The sequence below is a fragment of the Lontra canadensis genome, unplaced genomic scaffold (assembly GCF_010015895.1).
Source record: "Lontra canadensis isolate GAN:19392208 unplaced genomic scaffold, GSC_riverotter_1.0 scaffold27, whole genome shotgun sequence".
Classification (NCBI taxonomy): Eukaryota; Metazoa; Chordata; class Mammalia; order Carnivora; family Mustelidae; genus Lontra; species Lontra canadensis.
Window position 1 is genome coordinate 15,106,238 of NW_022631021.1, and position 19,548 is coordinate 15,125,785.

General features: G+C 41.5%; 1 protein-coding gene across 3 annotated transcripts in view; it reads right to left on the minus strand.

Moving 5' to 3' along the window:
- The window catches only part of RAB23 (RAB23, member RAS oncogene family), a 34,665-nt gene extending 21,294 nt beyond the window's left edge, over positions 1–13,371 (minus strand). For all 3 annotated transcript variants that reach the window (XR_004383470.1, XM_032864465.1, XM_032864466.1), the window contains exons 1-3: positions 13,122–13,371; positions 6,599–6,814; positions 77–162 (exon numbers count right to left, since the gene is read on the minus strand). Coding sequence is in view for 2 of the 3 variants with exons in the window: in XM_032864465.1 (XP_032720356.1) it covers positions 77–162; positions 6,599–6,753 (241 nt within the window). In the remaining variant the exon portion in view is untranslated. The remainder of the gene's footprint in view (positions 1–76; positions 163–6,598; positions 6,815–13,121) is intronic.
- Positions 13,372–19,548: the final 6,177 nt, after the last annotated feature.

Below are 19,548 nucleotides of genomic sequence, written 5' to 3' on the forward strand. Positions count from 1 at the left end.
ATGTGGAATAAAAAAAAAGTGAAGTTCTTTGTTTGGCCAAAAGAATATGCCCAAATAAATGAACCCCACAATTTACCTCGATAGTAGGCTTTTGTTATTGCATCAAATTCCTCTTGACCTGCTGTATCCCACAACATTAGTCTGACATCTTCATCATTGACTCTGAAACAAGAGATGAATTTATTTCATATGTAAAGAAAACATCTTTAGTAACATAGCTTTGTGCATATTTCTATTTTTCAAATCTGAAGGTTTTTAAAACTGCACTGCTGGTTTTCACCTTAAAAAGTCTGAGTGCTTTTAAATGCTGATACCACCACCAGTAGTGAAACTAAAGGGGGAAAAAACATTCCCCCAAAGCTATAACTTCATACATGATTTAAATTTACCTGTCCTGTTTTCTCCTTTAACAACAGTCACAGACAGTGGTGGCCTGATGACCAGCAACACTGGGAAGAGGATTCTCTTAGGTTAGTACTTGCTGCCTTCTTGCTACAACATTCTAATAGGTCCCGGATAAGAATAAGAAAGGAAAGAAACAAAAAAAGGAATTTAAAAAGGAAGGAAGGGAGGGAGAGAGGGAAGGAAAAAAGAAGAAGCTTGGTTGTCCTACAACTTAAAAATTTACTCTTCTTTTGTCCTAAGTGCATTGTCTGGTTCACGGTGGTTATGTTCTATAAAATCACTGCAAACACTGAATTATCAAATACTGAAACACTGTTCCTAGGGGAAATACAGAGTTAGGTTCCCGTGACCCCTAGTTACATTTTCACCTAACAAATCAATATACAACCTTGGTTTTTTTGTGGTTCTGTTTGAAGATAACTTATTTAATACATACTGTTAATTCATTAACATTGAACTCAAGGCCAAAAGCACTATAATTCATGCGTAAATGAAGTGTACCTAGCATATATATTTACTATAAGGCACATCATAGCCTTCTTGTACTTAGGAAACCTAGACAGTACTATGCTTGGGGACATTTTAAACAGTGACATCATCAACAAGAAGTAAAAAAAAGTGGCACAAAAACAGAGATGAAAAATCACTGGTTTATAGTGTGAGAGATGAAAAAGAAGGAAGAGGGTCGCCTTGTTCGACCTAAGTTGAGAATGTGCATGTAGCGTAGCAAATATTTGCTGCTCTGTGCATATCCACAAACGACTACCAAAGCACTAGGAATACTGACTCTGGGGTTACAAACAGATTTTAGCAAGTAGATCGATTGCAAATATGGAACCTATAAATAATGAGAACCAATAGTACACTTAAAGTATAAATATGGAATATACAAATAATGATCAACTATATATTTAAAATATTAATTTGGTTCAGATAACAAATACAAAAATGAACACACCATGGCTTAAAATGAATCCACTTAAAATATCTGAGAAAGGAAGTAAACAGAAGTATTTTTAAAAGATGGCAATTGCAGGGGCGCCTGGGTGGCTCAGTGGGTTAAAGCCTCTGCCTTTGGCTCAGGTCATGATCCCAGGGTCCTGGGATCAAGCCCCGCATTGGGCTCTCTGCTCTGCAGGGAGCCTGCTTCCTGCCTCCTCTCTCTCTGCCTGCCTCTCTGCCTACTTGTGATCTCTGTTAAATAAATAAAATCTTAAAAAAAAAAAAAAAAGATGGCAATAGAATACAAATTAGAAATTGAACAATCTTTAAAACAATGAACACAACTATCTTTAATGCTAATGTCTAGGCTAATCAGATTTATTTAATGTTACTTATTTCTTTAATACCTGTCAGTTTGTCCCTATATTTCAAATATGTTTGGGGTGTGAAAGAATAGGCAAAATGAGTGAAGGGGACTGGGAGACACAGGCTTCCAGTTATGTAATGAATAAGTCACAAGAATAAAAGGTACAGGGAATATAACCAATGACACTGTAAGAGCATTATATGGGGACAGATACACTTGTGGTGAACACAGCATAACCTATAGAGAGAACTTGAATCATTCTACTGTATACCTGAAACTAATGTTAACATTGTGTGTCAACTATAATGAAATGAAATGAAATATCTTTAAAAGTTCTCAGGACTAGGGGCGCCTGGGTGGCTCAGTGGGTTAAGCCTCTGCCTTCGACTTAGGTCATGATCTGAGGGTCCTGGGATTGAGCCCCACAGCGGGCTCTCTGCTCAGCATGGATCCTGCTTCCTCCTCTCTCTCTGCCTGCCTTTCTGCCTACTTGTGATCTCTCGCTCTGTGTATCAAATAAATAAATAAAATCTTTTTTAAAAAAAGTTCTCAGAACTAAAAACAAAAATTGTTACTTTTTTTTTTTTTAAGATTTTATTTACTTGACAGAGAGAGAGTGAGCACAAGCAGGAGGAGTGACAAGGAGAGGGAGAGGGAGAAGCAGACTTCCTGCTGAAGTCTGGGTGGCTCAGTTGTTAAGTGTCTGCCTTTAGCTCAGGTCATGATCCCAGGGTCCTGGGATGGAGCCCCACATCGGGCTCCCTGCTCAGTGGGAAGCCTGCTTCTCCCTCTCCCACTCCCCCTGCTTCTGTTCCCTCTCTCGCTGTATCTCTGTCAAAAATTTAAATAAAATCTTTTTAAAAATAATTAATTAATTAATTTTAAAAAGATAGTCTTAGGATGCTACAATAGTCGAAAACTGTTCCAAGAGACAGGTAACTGTCCTTCCAGATAAAGCAGGCAGGCCTTATGTCACTGCACTTCGCTTTACTGTGCTTCATAGAGACGGTGTGTTTTACAAATTGCGGGTTTATGACAACTCTGCCTTCAGCAATTCTATCAGCACCATTTTTCCAACAGCATTTGCTCATTTTGTGTCTCTGTGCCACCTTTTGGTAATTCTTGCAATATTTCAAACTTTTTCATTATTATATTTGTTATGGTGATCTCTATGAGTGATCTTTCATGTTACTATTATAATTGTCCTGGCGTTCCACAGACGATGGACAACTAAGTGGACCAATGTCATGTGTGCGCTCACTGTTCTACCAATCAACCCTTCCTCCATCTCCCTCCCTTTTCTTGGGTCTCCCTATTCCCTGAGACATAGAAATATTGAAATTAAGGCAACTAATAGCCCTACAGTGGTCTCTCTCACTTTAAATCAAAAGCTAGAAATGATTAAGTACAGTGAGAAAAGCAAGTTGAAAGCTGAGATAAGCTGAAACCTAGGCCTCTTGTGCCAGCTGGCCAAGTTGTGAATGCAAAGGAAAAGGTCTTGAAGGAAACTGAAAATGCTACTTCAGGGGCACCTGGCTGGTTCAGTCAGTAGAGCACAGGACTCTTGATCTCAGGGTTGTGAGTTCAAGCCCTAAGTTGGGCGCAGAGATGACTTTAATAAACAAAGAAACAAACAAACAAATAAACGTGCTATTCCAGTGAACACACAGATGATATGAGAGCAATACAGCCTCATTGCTGTACGGAGGAAGTTTTGGTGATCTGGAGAGAAGACAAAACCAGCCACACATTCCCTTAAACCAAAGCTTCATCCAGAGAAAGGTCCTAACTCTCCTCAGTTTTCTGAAGGCTGAGAGAGGTGAGGAAGCTGCAGAAGAAAAGTCTGAAGCTGGTAGACAAGGGTTCATGAAGTTGAAGGAAAGATGAGGCCCCTGTAACTTAAAAGTATAAGGTGAAGGAGCAGGTGCCAACAGAGAAGCTACAGCAGGTTACCCAGAAGCTCTGGCTGAGAGAATTCCTGGAGGTGCTGCACTAAGCCACAGCATTTCAATGTGGATGAAACAGCCTTCTGTTGGAAGGAGATGCCATTAAGGATGTTCATAGCTAGAGAGAAGTCAGTGTCTGGCTTCAAAGCTTCGAAGGACAGGTTGACTCCCTTGTTAGGGCCTAATGCCACTGGTAACTTGAAGTTGAAGCCAATGCTTATCTACCATTCTGAAAATTCTAGGGCCTTTAAGAATTATGCTAAATTTACTACGCACATCTGTTTACCTGATGGTTTACTACATTTTTTTTTAAAGATTTTATTTCATTTATTTGAGAGAGAGAGAGCATGAGAGGAGAGAGGTCAGTGAGAGAAGCAGACTCCCTGCCAAGCAAGGAGCCGGATGTGAGACTCGATCCTGGGACTCCAGGATCATGACCTGAGCCGAGAGCAGATGCTTACCTAACTGAGACATCCAGGGACCCAGTTTACTGAATATTTTAAGCCCACTGTTGAGACCTATTGCTGAGAACAAACGTTACTCCAAAATCTGACTGCTCATTGACAATGGACTGGTCACCTAAGAGCTCTGATGGAGATGTACAATGAAAGAAGGTTGTTTTCATGTCTGCTAATACAGCATCCATTCTGTGTCCCATGGATCAAGAACTAATTTTGACTCTCAAGCCTTACTATTTAAGAAATACATTGTGTAAGATTATCGCTGCCACAGACAGTGATTCCTCTGATGTGTCTGGGCAAAGAAAATTGAAAGCTTTATAGGAAAGATTCAACATTCTAGATGGCATTAAGAACATTTGTGATTCGGGGCGCCTGGGTGGTTCAGCTGATTAAGTGACTACCTTTGGCTCAGATCATGACCCCAGGGTCCTGGGATTGAGCCCCACATAGGGCTCCATGTCCAGCAGGGAGCCTGTTTCTCCCTCTCCCTCTACCTGCTACTCCGCCTGTTTGTGTTCTCTTTCTCTCTGTCAAATACATAAATAAGAATTCTTAAAAAAAAAAAAAATTGTGATTCACTGGAAGAGGTCAAATATCAACATCAATAAGACTTTGGAAGAAGTATATTCCAGGGGCACCTGGGTGGCTCAGTGGGTTAAAGCCTTTGCCTTCGGCTCAGGTCATGATCCCAGGGTCCTGGGATCGAGTCCCACATCAGGCTCTCTGCTCTGCAGTGAGCCTGCTTTCTCCTCCCTCCCTCTCTCTCTCTCTCTCTGCCTGCCTCTCTGCCTACTTGTGATCTCTGTCTGTCAAATAAATAAATAAAATCTTTAAAAAAAAAAAAAAGAAGTAGATTCCTACTCTCATGGATGAGTTTGTGGGTTTCAGGACTTCTACGGAGGAAGTAACTGCAGAAGGGTGGAAACAGCAAGAGAACTGGAATTAGAAGTGGAGACTGAAGATGTGACTGACTGCTTTGATCTTGTGATAAAACTTGAACAGATGAAGAGTTTCTTACTATGAAAGAACAAAGAAAGTGGTTTCTTGGCATGGAATCTGCTCCTGGTGAAGATGTTATGCAGACTGTTGAAATGACAACAAAGGATTTAGATTATTAAATAAACTGAATTGATTAAGTAGCAGAGCATTTGAGGGAATTTTTTTGAGTTTTAAATTTTAATTCCAGTATAGCTAGCATAGTGTTACATTAGTTTCAGGTATACAATATAGTGATTCAGTAGGGTTTAAGAACTGACTTCAATTTTGAATGAAATTCTACCATGGGTAAAATGCCCTCAAACAGCATCATGTGCTACAGAGAAATCATTCCTGAAAGGCAGAGTGAATCGATGAGACAAACTTTACTGTTGCCTTATATTATATACATATATTTTTAAAGATTTTATTTATTTATTTGACAGAGATCACAAGTAGGCAGGGAGAGGGGAAAGTGGGCTCCCTGCTGAGCAGAGAGCCCAATGTGGGGCTCGATTCCAGAACCCTGAGATCATGACCTAAGCCGAAGGCAGAGGCTTTAACCCACTGAGCCACCCAGGTGCCTTGTTGTCTTATATTAAAAAATCACCACAGCCACCCTTACCTTTAGCAGCCACCACCCTGATCAGTCAGCAGCCATCAACATCAAGGCAAGACCCTCACCAGCAAAAAGATTAAGTCTTGGTGAAAGATCAGAGGATGGTTAGCATTTTTAAGCAAGAAAGTATTTTTAAATGAAGGCATATACATTATTTTTTTAGACATAACTAACATACCTAACAGACTACAGTACAATGTAAACATCACTTTTACATGCACTGAGAAAACAAAAAATTCATTTGACTTGCTTTATTGTGGTGGTCTGGAACTGAACCTGCAAAATGTCCAAGCTGAGCTTGTAGTGGACAGAAATCTCATTAGAGTCAAGTATCAGTTTGTGTTTAAGAAGTAAGCTAGGTGCCACCGATAAATATAAAACAGATACAAGACAGGAAGGGTAGGGAGGGGCATATGAAAAAAGGAGGGAAAATGAGGAAGGGAAAATAGATGAAAGGTGAGAAAAAGAAGGATAAAGATACATTGTGTTAACTAACTAGAATTTAAATACAAACTTCAGGGTGCCTGGGTGGCTCAGTGGGTTAAGCCTCTGTCTTCAGCTCAGGTCGTGATCTCAGGGTCCTGGGATCGAGGCCCGCATCGGGCTCTCTGCTCGGCGGGGAGCCTGCTTCCCCTCTCTATCTCTGTCTGCCTACTTGTGATCTCTCTCTCTGTCAAATGAATAAATGAAATCTTAAAAAAAAAAAAATACAAACTTCAAACATTAAAGAGAAAGGAAAAAGAAAAACAATACATACAGGACTGAGTATTTGAAAACCATCACCAACTATCTCATTAGCCATTGCCACCAGACTGGATCCTAACCTTGGGCTGTACTGAGTTCACAAATCAAAACTGAGGGGATAAAATGGCCAAGTACATACTGGATTTGTCGCTCCAAAAAATCAACTCCAATGGTTTTCTTGTAGTCTTTTGTAAAAATGCCTTTGCAATATCGCTGAATCATACTTGATTTTCCAACTGCTCCATTCCCTACAACCACCATCTTGATGGCCACTTCCATATCTTCCTCCAACATTTTTTCAGTTGAAAAGGTTTCTGAGCCAACTTTAATTCCAGGTGATCAGATCTTCTCAAATCTGTGGTTTAAAATGAAATTATTTTTCATAACATAAAAATTATATAAAATAATTTTAAAGGTTGATTTACGTATCTGAGAGACAGAGTGTGTGAGCAGGGGGAGGGGCAAAGGGAGAGGGACAGAATCTCAAGGAGACTTTGCTGAGTGCAGAGCCTGACGTGGGGCTAGATCCCAGGACCCTGAAATCATGACCTAAGCTGAAACCAAGAGTCAGATGCTTAACCAACTAAGCCACCCAGACACCCCCAAAATTGTACAAAATAAGCTATAATTGCTTTATGAAGAATAACTATAGTGCATTGCAAGAATTTTTCCATGATGGAGGTCCCCCTACCACCCTGTTTAGATCATGTAAGTTTGTTGAAAGGAGGAACAATAACATCATTCATTTCTGAATCCTAAATAATTGCACACAACACATGACACCCAGGTATTAATAAATGCCTAGATTACATAGTTCTATCTTTCAGTGAGACTAAGACTAAGACTGCAGTGTTAGAGTTGAGGTTTGATGTAAAGTTGCCACTTACTAGTTCTGGGCTAAGTAAAATTACTGGCTAATCTCTTTAAGCTTCAGTTTACTGAGGATACTTACCTCAGAAGATTGTTGATCACTGGTACATATAAAGCACTTAGCACAGTGAAAATTAAGTATTCAAAAAATGGTAGTTTAAAAAAAAAAAAGGTAGTTTAGTTTTATATAACATAGTAAATCCTCCATAGTTACCACCACATGGGCAATAAATACAAAATCTAAGCAAATTGCTTGTTTGACCTCAGAGGTAATAATTAATATCCCTAGAAAAGAACCCCAAAGAAAAATTGTGTGTAATAATATACAACTGTGTGACAGCACTGGACGCTTACAGTGCTTTACTGTTCAGGTTACAATGACTCCTTTACAAATAATCTTACATCACATATTCTTTCTTTAGTTTCAGACTAGTTACAGTTACTCATATAATGAAAGCAATACAATGCGTACTGTTTGCACTTAATATTTAAAAGAACAGAAGGTCAATTTCTTCATGTCTTAGGAAAATTACTAGTTAAGTTCCTGACTACTATTATATGTTATAATATTATATTCCAACTCCCTTAACTGAAAATCCATCTACACAACCACTACACAAAACAAGTCTGAAACAGGAAGAACATTCCTCCCCACTCCCCATGGAGTTTCAGTAATTGTCCCTAGTGCTTCACAAACTTGCATAATCTTAAGAATCATCTAGGAAGATTTGTTAAAGTATAGGTTCTAGGTCTCCACCTCAAACATAATTAAATGATGTAAAAAAAATGAGTAATAGAATAAAAAGAATGCAGTAGGAGCAAAAATACAGGTAAATACAGGGGCACCTGGGTGGCTCAGTGGGTTAAAGCCTCTGCCTTCAGCTCAGGTCATGATCCCAGGGTCCTGGGCTCTCTGCTCAGCGGGGAGCCTGCTTCCTCCTCTCTCTCTGCCTGCCTGTCTGCCTATGTGTGATCTGTCTGTCAAATAAATAAATAAAACCTTTAAAAAAATAAATAAATTTAAAAAAATAAAAATAAAAACTCAAAGAGAACTCTCCAGGCTCAGGTGAATTCACTGGAGAATTTTACCAAACTTTTCAAGAATGGATGCCAATGATAAACATTCTCTACCAGAATATAGAACAGAAAGGAATACTTTCCAACTTATTTTATAAAGTCAGTATTATTTTGATACCAACATCACACAAAAACAGTACCAAAAAACAAAAACAACTGGACAAAGACACACAAAAGTCCTCAACAAAATATTAGCAAATCAAATCTAGGAATATATAAAAAGAATAGCTAGGACCAAAAAAAAAAAAAAGAGTAATTAAGACCAAGTACGCTTTATTCTGGGAATGCAAGGCTGGTTCAATACTCAAAAAAAAAAAAAAAATCAATCGATGTAATCTACCAAATTAACAAAGTAAAAAAGAAAGATCTCACCACCCTATCAACAGAAACAGAGGAGATATATAACAAGATTCAACATCCATTTGTCAGAAAAATAGTAAGCAAACTAGAAACAGAAAAAGACTTCTTCAGCCTCATGAATGTCATTTAAAAACTCCACAGCTAACATTATACTCAACTCTGAAAGCCTGAATGCCTTTTTTTCCCCCTCAGGTAAACTCTATGTACAACAGGGGGCTCAAACTCAGGACCCTGAGAGCAACTGTTGCAGGCTCTACTGACTGAGCCAGCCAGGCACCCCTGAAAGCCTGACTGCTTTAACCCTTAGACTGAGAACAAGGTAAGTATGCTCACTCTCACTACTCCTATTCATCATACACAAAAGTCCTAGACAGAAACTAGGTGATAAAAAATAAGTAAAACTCTTAGAAGAGAAAGATTAAATAAAACTGTCCCTATTCACAAATCACACGAATGTCTTTACAGAAAACTCCAAAGAATTTAAAAAAAAAAATCCTAAAACTAATAAATGAGTTTAGCAAGGACACAGGATACAAGAGTAACACACAGCACTGAATTGTATTTCTATACCCTAACAATGTAAAATTTTTCAATTTACATTGTTATTTCTTAAATTTGTTTTATGTATTTAAGTAGTCTCTACACCCAACATGGGACTGGAAATCACAACCCCAAGATCAAGAGTCGCATGCTGCTCCAACTGAGCCAGCCAGGCATCCCTGAAAACAAAATTTTTAAGTGACATTTATAAAAGTTCCCCCAAAATTAAATACTTTGGTGTAAATTTAACAAAACATGTATAGGACGGGCCTATATATTGAAAACTATAAAACACTAATGAAACAAAGTCCTACATAAATGAAAAGATGTGCATGTTCACAGATCAGAACACTCAACAAAGTAAAAACAGCACTTCTCCCCAAATTGATCCATGGCTTAATCCAATTCCAAAGCACCAGCAGGATTTTCTGCAGTTGATTCTAAACGTTATCTTTCTCTTTACATTTCTAAACGTTATTTGGAAAGGCAAATAAACTAGAATAGCTAACACAATCTTTAAAAAGAACAAAATCTGGGCGCCTGGGTGGCTCAGTAGGTTAAAGCCTCTGTCTTCAGCTCAGGTCATGATCCCAGAGTCCTGGGATCGAGTCCCACATCAGGCTCTTTGCTCCGTGGGGAGCCTGCTTCCTCCTCTCTCTCTCTGCCTGCCTCTCTGCCTACTTGTGATCTCTGTCTGTCAAATAAATAAATAAAATCTTAAAAAATATATATATAAAGAACAAAATCGGAGGAAATCATACTGGCCACTTTTAAGACACCATAAAACTATACAAGTCAAGAAAGTGTGATACTGGTAAAGAGAAAGATACATAAATCAATGGAACAGAACAGAGGGCCAAAAAATAGACCCACACACATTCAGCCAAATGATTTTTGACAAAAGGTACAAAAACAATTCAATGAAGAAAAGACTGTTTTCAACAAATGGTGGTGGAAAATAGGACATTCATATATAAAAAAGTAAACATTTACCTAAACCTCATACCTTATACAAATAATTTAAAATGGATCACAGATCTAAAAGTAAAACTATAAAAAAATAAATAAATAATAAAAGTAAAACCGTAGGGACACCTGGATGGCTCAGTCGATAGAATCTGCCACCTGATCTAATGAGTTCAAGCCTCATGCTGGGTGTAGAGTTTACTTAAAAATAAAATCTCAGAGGCACCTGGGTGGCTCAGTCAGTTAAATACCTGCCTTTGGCTCTGGTCATGATCTCAGAGCCCTGGAACCCAGCCTGGGGTGGGACTCCCCGCTTAGCGGGAAGTCTGCTTCTCCCTCTCCCCTTGCTTCTCCCCTGCCCACACCCCACCCTCCACGCTGTGCTCAGGTACTCTGTCTCTCAAATAAATAAATAAAATCTTTAAAAAATAAAATCATAAAAAATAAAACAATAATTTTTAGAAGAAATATTTTACAAGGTGAAAATGTTGACCTGGGGTTAGGCAGAGTTCTTAGACATCCAAAAAAATTTCCACAAGAGGAAAAACTGATAAATTAGACTTCACAAAAATTAAAAACATTTGCTCTGTGAATGATACTGTTAAAAGAATGAAAAGACAAGCTACAGACTGTGAGAAAGTATTTGCAAAGCACGTATCTACCAAACAACTTGTATCTGGAACATATGAAGAACCCTCAAAACTCAACATAAGAAAAAAAGAAACCCATAAGAAAGCTAAGAACCCATTTGAGAAATGGGCACTAAATACTCTTGCCCAGAGACTCATCAAAGATTATATATGCCAAAATAAGCACATGAAAAGATATTAAAAATCATTTGTCATTAGTTAAAGACACACTAAAACCATGGGATACCACTATATGCCTATGAGATGGCTAAATTTAAAATTACTGACAATACTAAGTGCATACAAGAATGTGGAACAATGGGTACTCTCCAACCGTGCCTGTAAGAATGCACAATGCTAACAGCCACTCTGGAAACCAGCATGACAGTTCCTTATAAAGTTAAACATCCTTTTTATGACCCTGCAATCCCACTCCTAGCAATACCCTCCAGAAAGGAAAACTTGTGTTCACACAAAAATCTGTACACGAATGATTATAGCAGCTCTATTCATAATCACCAAGACTGAAAACACTTCAAATCTCTTTCAGTGGGTGGATGTATGAACAAACTGTGGAACGTCCATCTAATGGAACACTACTTAGCAATAAAAAAAGAAGAAACGCTTGATACATGCAACAGCTTGGAGGAATCCTAAAGGCATTGTGCTGAGTGAAAGAAGTCAGCATCAAAAGTTACATATTGTATGATTCCACTTATGTGACATCTGGAAAAGTTTAGTAATTGCCAAAGGTTAGGGGTAAGGGAAGAATATAAAAGGATAGCATGAATGGGGGGGCGGCGGTTTAGAACTGTTCTAGGCCCTGATTGTCGTGGTGACAGCATTAATCTAAAATTCACAGAACTGCACACCCCTTAAAAAGACAATTTTACCATATAATTTTAAAAATAAAATTTAAAAGAAAAGAAGAGCAATCAGATTTTAACACAGCCAGTCTGGTGATTATCAGCTACTACTGCTCTATAGACATAAAGCACTCTATCAAAACAGCTAAGTTCGGGGTGCCTGGGTGGCTCAGTGGGTTAAGCCTCTGCCTTCATTCAGCTCAGGTCATGATCTCAGGGTCCTGGGATCGAGCCCCACATTGGGCTCTCTGCTCAGCAGGGAGCCTGCTTCCCCTTCTCTCTCTGCCTGCCTCCTTGTGATCTCTCTCTCTCTCTGTGTCAAATAAATAAATAAAACCTTAAAAAAAAAACCAGCTAAGTTCTTAGAAAATAAGATAATGCTGAGTATAATAATTAAAAAGCTTACAGCAATGATTTGCTTAAATACTTTTCTAAATACCGTTTTTCCCAAATTTAATTTTAAAAAGTTTTCCAACCAATGCAGCCTAATAAATTAGAAAATGTACTTAAGTACATGTACGACTGTGTTTATAACACTGAAAAGCTTGTTAGGTTCGATGAAATTACCTAGACAACATTAGGAGTTATATAAAGCCTAAGGAACCGACCCTTTCAGACTCTTTAATGCGCTCGCACACACCCTCAAGTTCTTACGTCTGGGAACTCCTCGACTCCTCTGTTCTCCGAGTTAAGTAATTCTGTGGCAGCCAGTGTCAATGAAATAGTGCAGTCTGGCTCATTCATATTCTAGCAGTCTGAGCAAGAACTAGGGAAGGGTGGGGCCGCGGGTAAGGAGGGGGCCCCGCCGCAGGAGGGAGGGGGTTCTAAAAACCAGGGCAGAGCTTGAGACCCCGCTTCCAGTCAAACCGAACCCGGCACTCGACGCCCCTTGCTGGTGACGGCCCCGGCCTGGGTCGCCCCCTACCCATGTGGGCGCTGGGAGAAGGCGAGAAGCTGGGTGCTCGGCCAAGCTGGAGGCCAGCGCCTCGCCCCCGCTACGTCTCGCTCCTTCCCGCCCAAGGGGCAATTCCAGGGACGCATACCCTGGGAGCCCGGGCCGCTGGGCGCTGAGAGCGGAGGCCGGGCAGGTACTGCCGCCCACCTCCTCCAGCGGGAACTTGGGCACCGCGCTCTGCGGCTGGGGAGCGGGCGCTCAGCGGCCAGGGCCGGGGGGATGGGAGCCCGGGCCTAGAGGCCCCTGCCCCCCACACCCCTCTACAGTCCCCGGGGTACGGCACATCCCGGGACCCCAGGGAAAAGCGAGTCCTTCCTCAGCCGAGCGGGGGGAGCCCTCAGCCGCTGGACAGAGCGAGTGAGATCAGCGCCGCTGTCCGGAGTGCAAGCCGCTACTCACCGTACCCCGCCGGCCGCGGACCCGCTGCCCGGCGCGACCGGCTCCTGCTGGTCGCGGCGCAACCGCTGCCGCTGCCGCCGCCGCCTCCTCCTCCTCCTCCTCCCAGGGCGCCAGCAACCCCGGCGGGGCCGCCCGGCTGGCTCGCGCCCTCCTTCGCTCTTTTAAGAATGACTATGATTTTTTTTAACGAACTTTATTGGTAGCCGGGGCTCGGAACAAGCGCCTTTGCAGCAACTCCGGCAAGGGTGGTGGGGCGGGGGAGACTCGACTCCCCACATCTGAGGACCCGCCGCTCTGCGGAGCATGCGCTGGGCTTGGTCTGCGCATGCTCCGCGGGGACAGGGTTCCCCCGCCCCGCTCCACCCCTGTTCTGGCTGGTGCCCCGCAGGGCGGCTCCTTCGCTTTCCCTATCCCTCCCGGGACCCGCGGCAGTGGAGAGACGGGCGGCGGGCGGGAGCGCCCAGATCGTGGACCCTAGTAAAAAAACTGACAGAGGAAGGTCCGCCTAAGTTTCGCCTACTAAGTGACCGGACTTCCAGAGTACTCAAAGGACCTGCTCCGCCTTGGACACACACCTCATTTTCTTCACCCGATGACATCCAAGGGGTAGAGCGAGCGAAAGTGCTGAGCAAAACCGAGGACGCACTCACAGTCAACACCTTGCGACTGGACAAAGTAGATGTCTTAGATGGTTAACAATTCAGAGAACCAAACCAACAACTAAAAGTTCCCCCCAAAAGCAATCTAAACTTTGCTTGAGTTGTTTTTTATTTCAAAATACAATAGAAAAGGGAATAAAGGAAGACACCGAGTGTTGGAAAAATACTCCCAAGTGAAGTAGGAAATGTTGGGGTTTGGAGCCTATGGCTAAGAAAGAATTATGTGCAAAAAGGTGGTTTTATTAAAGCTTGGGCACAGGAGCGGGCAGAAAGATCTACACTGGGACCATGAGGAGTGACCCATTATATACTTTCAAGTTGGGAGGGAGTTAGGGGTAGTAAGTCTCCAAGGAATTTTGGAAGCAAGGTCTTTAGGACCTTGAGGGGGTTAGCAGTTGTTAGGAAAATGTCATTTATTACCATCTAATAAAACCTCAGTCATCATGAGACCCTTCAGTTGTATATCAGTGGGCTACATGGTTGAAGGATGGTTGTCAACATGTATCTTGGGGTATAAAGATAAAGGAAGTGTCCAAAGGAATCTTTATATATTAAAGTAGACTTACAGGATCCTGGCAGGAAGGGGAGTTCAGGACAATGTTAAGCTAATATGGCCTTTTGCCCTGAGCAAAGCATTAACATAAAGGCAGCTGAGTTCCTAGTGGAACGTCACTCTGCCTGTCTCAAGGACTTGTCAGTGGGTTCTAAGTAGTAAGAAAATTTAATTTTTTCTTTTGCCTTTGTTTCCCACACCAAAGGATGTGGAGTAACTGAATTCATCTACTCTGCTTCTGGAATGTAAGCTAGAACTAGAACAACTCCTTTCAGTTTGGTTCTGGGGCACCTGGGTGGCTCAGTGGGTTAAAGCCTCTGCCTTCAGCTCAGATCATGATCCCAGGATCCTGGGATCCAGTCCCGCATCGGGCTCTCTGCTCAGCAGGGAGCCTGCTTCCTCCTCTCTCTCTGCCTGCCTCTCTGCCTACTTGTGATCTGTCTGTCAAATAAATAAATAAAATCTTTTTTTTTTAATTTATTCATGGACAGAGAGAGATCACAAGTAGGCAGAGAGGCAGGCAGAGAGAGAGAGAGGAGGAAGCAGGCTCCCCTCTGAGGAGAGAGCCCGATTCGGGACTTGATCCCAGGACACTGAGATCTTGACCTGAGCTGAAGGCAGAGGCTTAACCCACTGAGCCACCCAGGCGTCCCAATAAATAAAATCTTTAAAAAAAAAAATCAGTTTGGTTCTGAAAGGGTCCATAGACAAAAGGACGAGACTGATACAAAGCAAAGGTCAAGCAAAGCTTTATTTCGCGCCAAGCATCGAGAATCAAACTGACCGGCCAGGGCCATCTCTTGCAAAGAGGCGACCCCTCCCAGTCTCACAGACTAACTTTTATAGAGTAAAGGCCATGTGGTTGAGCCTGGCACACACAGGTGGCCAATTGAATTATAGTCTACCCCATGATAGTCATCTAATTCAGCCTATGACCTTGGCTAGAATTGGCACCTTTTGTCTGATGCCCAAAAGGCGGGGGCTCACACTCCCTGGCGGGTAATACCTGTGATTTTACTTGATTGGACGTCTCCACCTGGCCAAACCCGTCCTTGGCAGGTAGGGAGGTAATACGTGCGCTTTCCCCTGATTGGACGTTTCCATCTGGCCGGACATGTCCTCGAATCTGGACTCCGTTATCGGGGGCTATTTGGCCGTATTTCACCAATTCTGTTTCTAAGTGCTTTCCTCTTGGGGGAAGGGGCAGGTTCAATCTAAGTTTACTGCATAAACAACAAAATGGCTCACTCTGGCTAAGTAGGCTCTTACAGTTCTATCTACCAAAGTAGCCTACCCTGTGACCCAGCAAGCAGTTTCACCTCTACAAATCCAGCCAGGAGAAATGAGGACTTAACGGTGCACCAACAAACAAGAATGTTCACAGCTGCATTTTTTTATTATCTTTAAAGATTTTATTTATTTATTAGACACACAGAGAGAGAAATTACAAGTAGGCAGAGAGGCAGGCAGAGAGAAAGGGGGAAGCAGGCTCCCTGCTGAGCAGAAAGCCCGATGCGGGACTTGATCCCAGGACCCTGAGATCATGACCTGAGCCGAAGGCAGAGGCTTAAACCACTGAGCCACCCAGGCGCCCACAGCTGCATTTTTTAAAACAGCTCCCAAATGAAAATAACCAAAAGACCATAAACAAGAGAATAAATTAATAAATTCAGTGTTCATAATAATGGAACACTATGCAACAATGAGAAGACTGACCTAAAACAACCAACGTGAAATGGCTTAACTGCGGAAATGTAAATTTGAGCATAGAAAGTAAGGTCCAGGGCACCTGGGTGGCTTAGTTGGTCGAGTAGCCTGCTCACAATTTTGGCTCAGTTCTCAGTCCCAGGGTCCTGGGATCAGGCTCTGAGCACAGTGGGGAGTCTGCTTCAGGATATTCTCTCCCCCTCCCTCTGCCCCTCTTCCCTGCAGATAGCAGGCATGCATGTACTCTCCAAAATAAATCAGAGAAAGGAAGGAAGGAAGAAGGAAGGAGAAAAAAGAAAGGAAGGAGGAAGGAAGGAAGGGAGAGAGAGAGAAAATAAGGCTCACAAAGTACCTCTAAGTCCATTTCAGCACAAAAACAGGAAAAGTTCTCTGCTAAAATTTGGGATAATGGTTACCTTGGCAGAAAAGGAATAGTGACGGGGTGAGGAATTCCAAGGTGTTAGTAAGGCTCTCTCTGTTGATCTTGGCCCTGGTTACACATGTGTGTTCATTTGTGAAAATTCACCAAACTGTACTCTTATATGTACATTTTTCTGTGGGTGAACTATAGTTCATGTGCAGTAGTTTATAGAATTAAAACTTTTAAATTTTAGGGTCTCCTGGGTGGCTGAGTCAGTTGAGCATCTGCCTTTGGCTCAGATCATGATCCCAGGGTCCTGGGATCAAGCCCCACATTGGGCTCCCTGCTCAGTGGGGAGCCTGCTTCTCCCTCTCCCTCTGCCCCCCCCTTGTGTTCTCTCACACTCTGTTCTCTCTCAGTTAAATAAAACACCTTAAATACAATAAAAAGTTTAATTTTTAATTTGTTTTACCATATAACTGCAATATAGTTTTATAAATGTAAACACAGCGATTATCAACAAGAAATTTAATGTCAAGTAGCCAATGGATTTATTTCCATGATTTGGTTAGTAGTCTCTTTAATTTGAGTAATGTACTCACCCCAATTAAAAGAAAAGGAAAAAACCAATTAAGAAATGGGCAAATGGGGGTGCCTGGGTGGCTCAGTGGGTTAAGCCTCTGCCTTCAGCTTGGGTCATGATCTCAGGGTCCTGGGATCGAGCCCAGCGACAGGCTCTCTGCTCCACAGGGAGCCTGTTTCCCCCTCTCTCTGCCTGCCTCTCTGCCTACTTGTGATCTCTCTCTCTCTGTCAAATAAATAAATAAATAAATAAATAAAATCTTTAAAAATAAAATAAAACAAAATAAAAAAAGAAATGGGCAAGCGGACTTAAATACACATTTCTCCAAAGAAGATGTACAAATGGCTAATAAGTACATGAAAATAGGCTCAGTATCACTCATTACTAGTAAAATGCAAATCAAAACCACAATGAGATACTATTTCACACCCACTAGAATCGGTGCTTTAAAACAAAACAAATAAAATAATATGTGTTGGCAAGAATGGTGAGAAATTGGGGGGTGGGAGGGATGGGGTGGCTGGGTGATGGACATTGGGGAGGATATGTGTTGTGGTGAGCACAGGGTGTTATGTAAGACTGATGAATTACAGACCTGTACCCCTGAAACACATAATACATTATATGTTAATTTTTAAAAAATTGTTTTGAAACAAAAAACAAATTTAAAGAGCTTTAAGGGGCACCTGCGTGGCTCAGTAGTTTAAAGCCTCTGCCTTCAGCTCAGGTCATGATCTCAGGGTCCTGGGATCAAGCCCCGCATCGGGCTCTCTGCTTGGTGGGGAGCCTGCGTCCTCCTCTCTCTCTCTGCCTGCCTCTCTGCCTACTTGTGATCTCTGTCTGTCAAGTAAATAAATAAAATCTTTTAAAAAATAAAAATAAAAATAAATAAAGAGCTTTAAAACAACAAACAAACAATGGTGAGAAATCTTAACCCCTGTGCGCCGTCAGTAGGAATGTAAAATGGTACCGCTATTATGGAAAACAGTATGGCAATCCCTCACAAAATTAAAAATAGAATTACCGTATGATGCAGCAACTCAACCTCTGAGTATATCCTCAAACGAACTGAAAGCAAGGAGTCAGAGAGGTTTATACAACTATGTCCATATCAACATTATTGACAATAACCAAAAGGTGGGAGCAACTGAAATATGCATCAACAGATGAACTGATAAACAAAATGTCATACAAACATACAATGAAATGGAGCGCCTGGCTGGCTCAGAAGGAAAAGCATGCAACTTTTGATCTGGGGGTTGGGAGTTTGAGCCCCATGTTGGGTGTGGAGATTAAAAAGAAAAAAAAAACTAAACTAAAAAAACAACAAACATATAATGAAATATTATTCAGCCTCAAAAAGGAATGAAATTCTGACACATAGTACATCATGGATAAAGGTACCTAAAGTAGTCAAATTCATAGATAGTGGTTGCCAAAGGCAGAGGAGAGGAGAGAATGGGGAGTTAGTGTTTAATGGGTACAGAGTTTCCATTTTGCAGGATGAAAAATGTTCTGGAGAAGGATGGTGGCCATAGTTGCACGGCAATGTGAATGTGCTTAATGCCCCTGAAACTATATCCTTAAAAATGGTCAAAAAAGGGGGGGGGGGAGGGGAGGTGAAAAAAAATGGTCAAAAACGTTGAATTTTATGTTAAGTATATCTTACAATTTTTTAAATGGAAGAAAAGAAAAAGAAAATTCTAATAGTTGCAGAGAATGAATGTGAGGACTCAAATCAGAGAAAAACTTCTTGAAGGTCTTTTCCATATCCATGGGATTTTGGACCGTCTACTGCAATTAAGTCTACCTTTTATTTGACTCAAGGATATACCCAAGGACACAGTAGAGACTGTAGGGCTTCTTTCAGTGACATAATGAAAGCCTACAGGGAAAAAAATGCCGCGGTGGTGCTGTAGCAAAAATGGCAATGAAGGACTTGGTTTTTTGTTTTGTTTTTGTTTATGGTTTTTATAACGATTTATTTATTTATTTGAGAAAGAGAGAGAGCATGTGCGTGTGAGCTGGGGATGGGGGAAGAAGCTGAGAGGGAGAGAGACAGACAGACAGACAGAGAATGTCCTGCAGACTCCCTGTTGGGTGTGGAGCCCATTCAAGGCTCCATCTTGGGACCTTGAGATCATGACCTGAGCTGGAATCAAGAACTGGATGTTTAACTGACTGAGCCACCCAGGCACCCCAGTCTGAAAGACTTTGAAAGAAATTTTACCTGTTGTTGTCTAGAAATGAGTTATACAAAACTATTTAGGGGAAACACTGTAAAAAAGTTATTTAATTAAAAAAAAATTAAGTAATCAGTACGCCCAAGGTGGGGCTGGAACTCACAATCTCAAGGTCAGGAGCTTCATGTTCTACTACTGAGCTAGCCAGGTACCCCTGAAACGTTATATTTTTAAGTCATTTACTGATTGTTCAAATTTAGTACCTTCACTGACCCAGCAAAAAGTATCCGTTGTCCTTTGCTAATTTTTCCACTGTGTCTGACTCTAATGAGCTACAAACTTTTTAGAGATCATGAATTGTAGATGAGTGAAAAGAAAAAC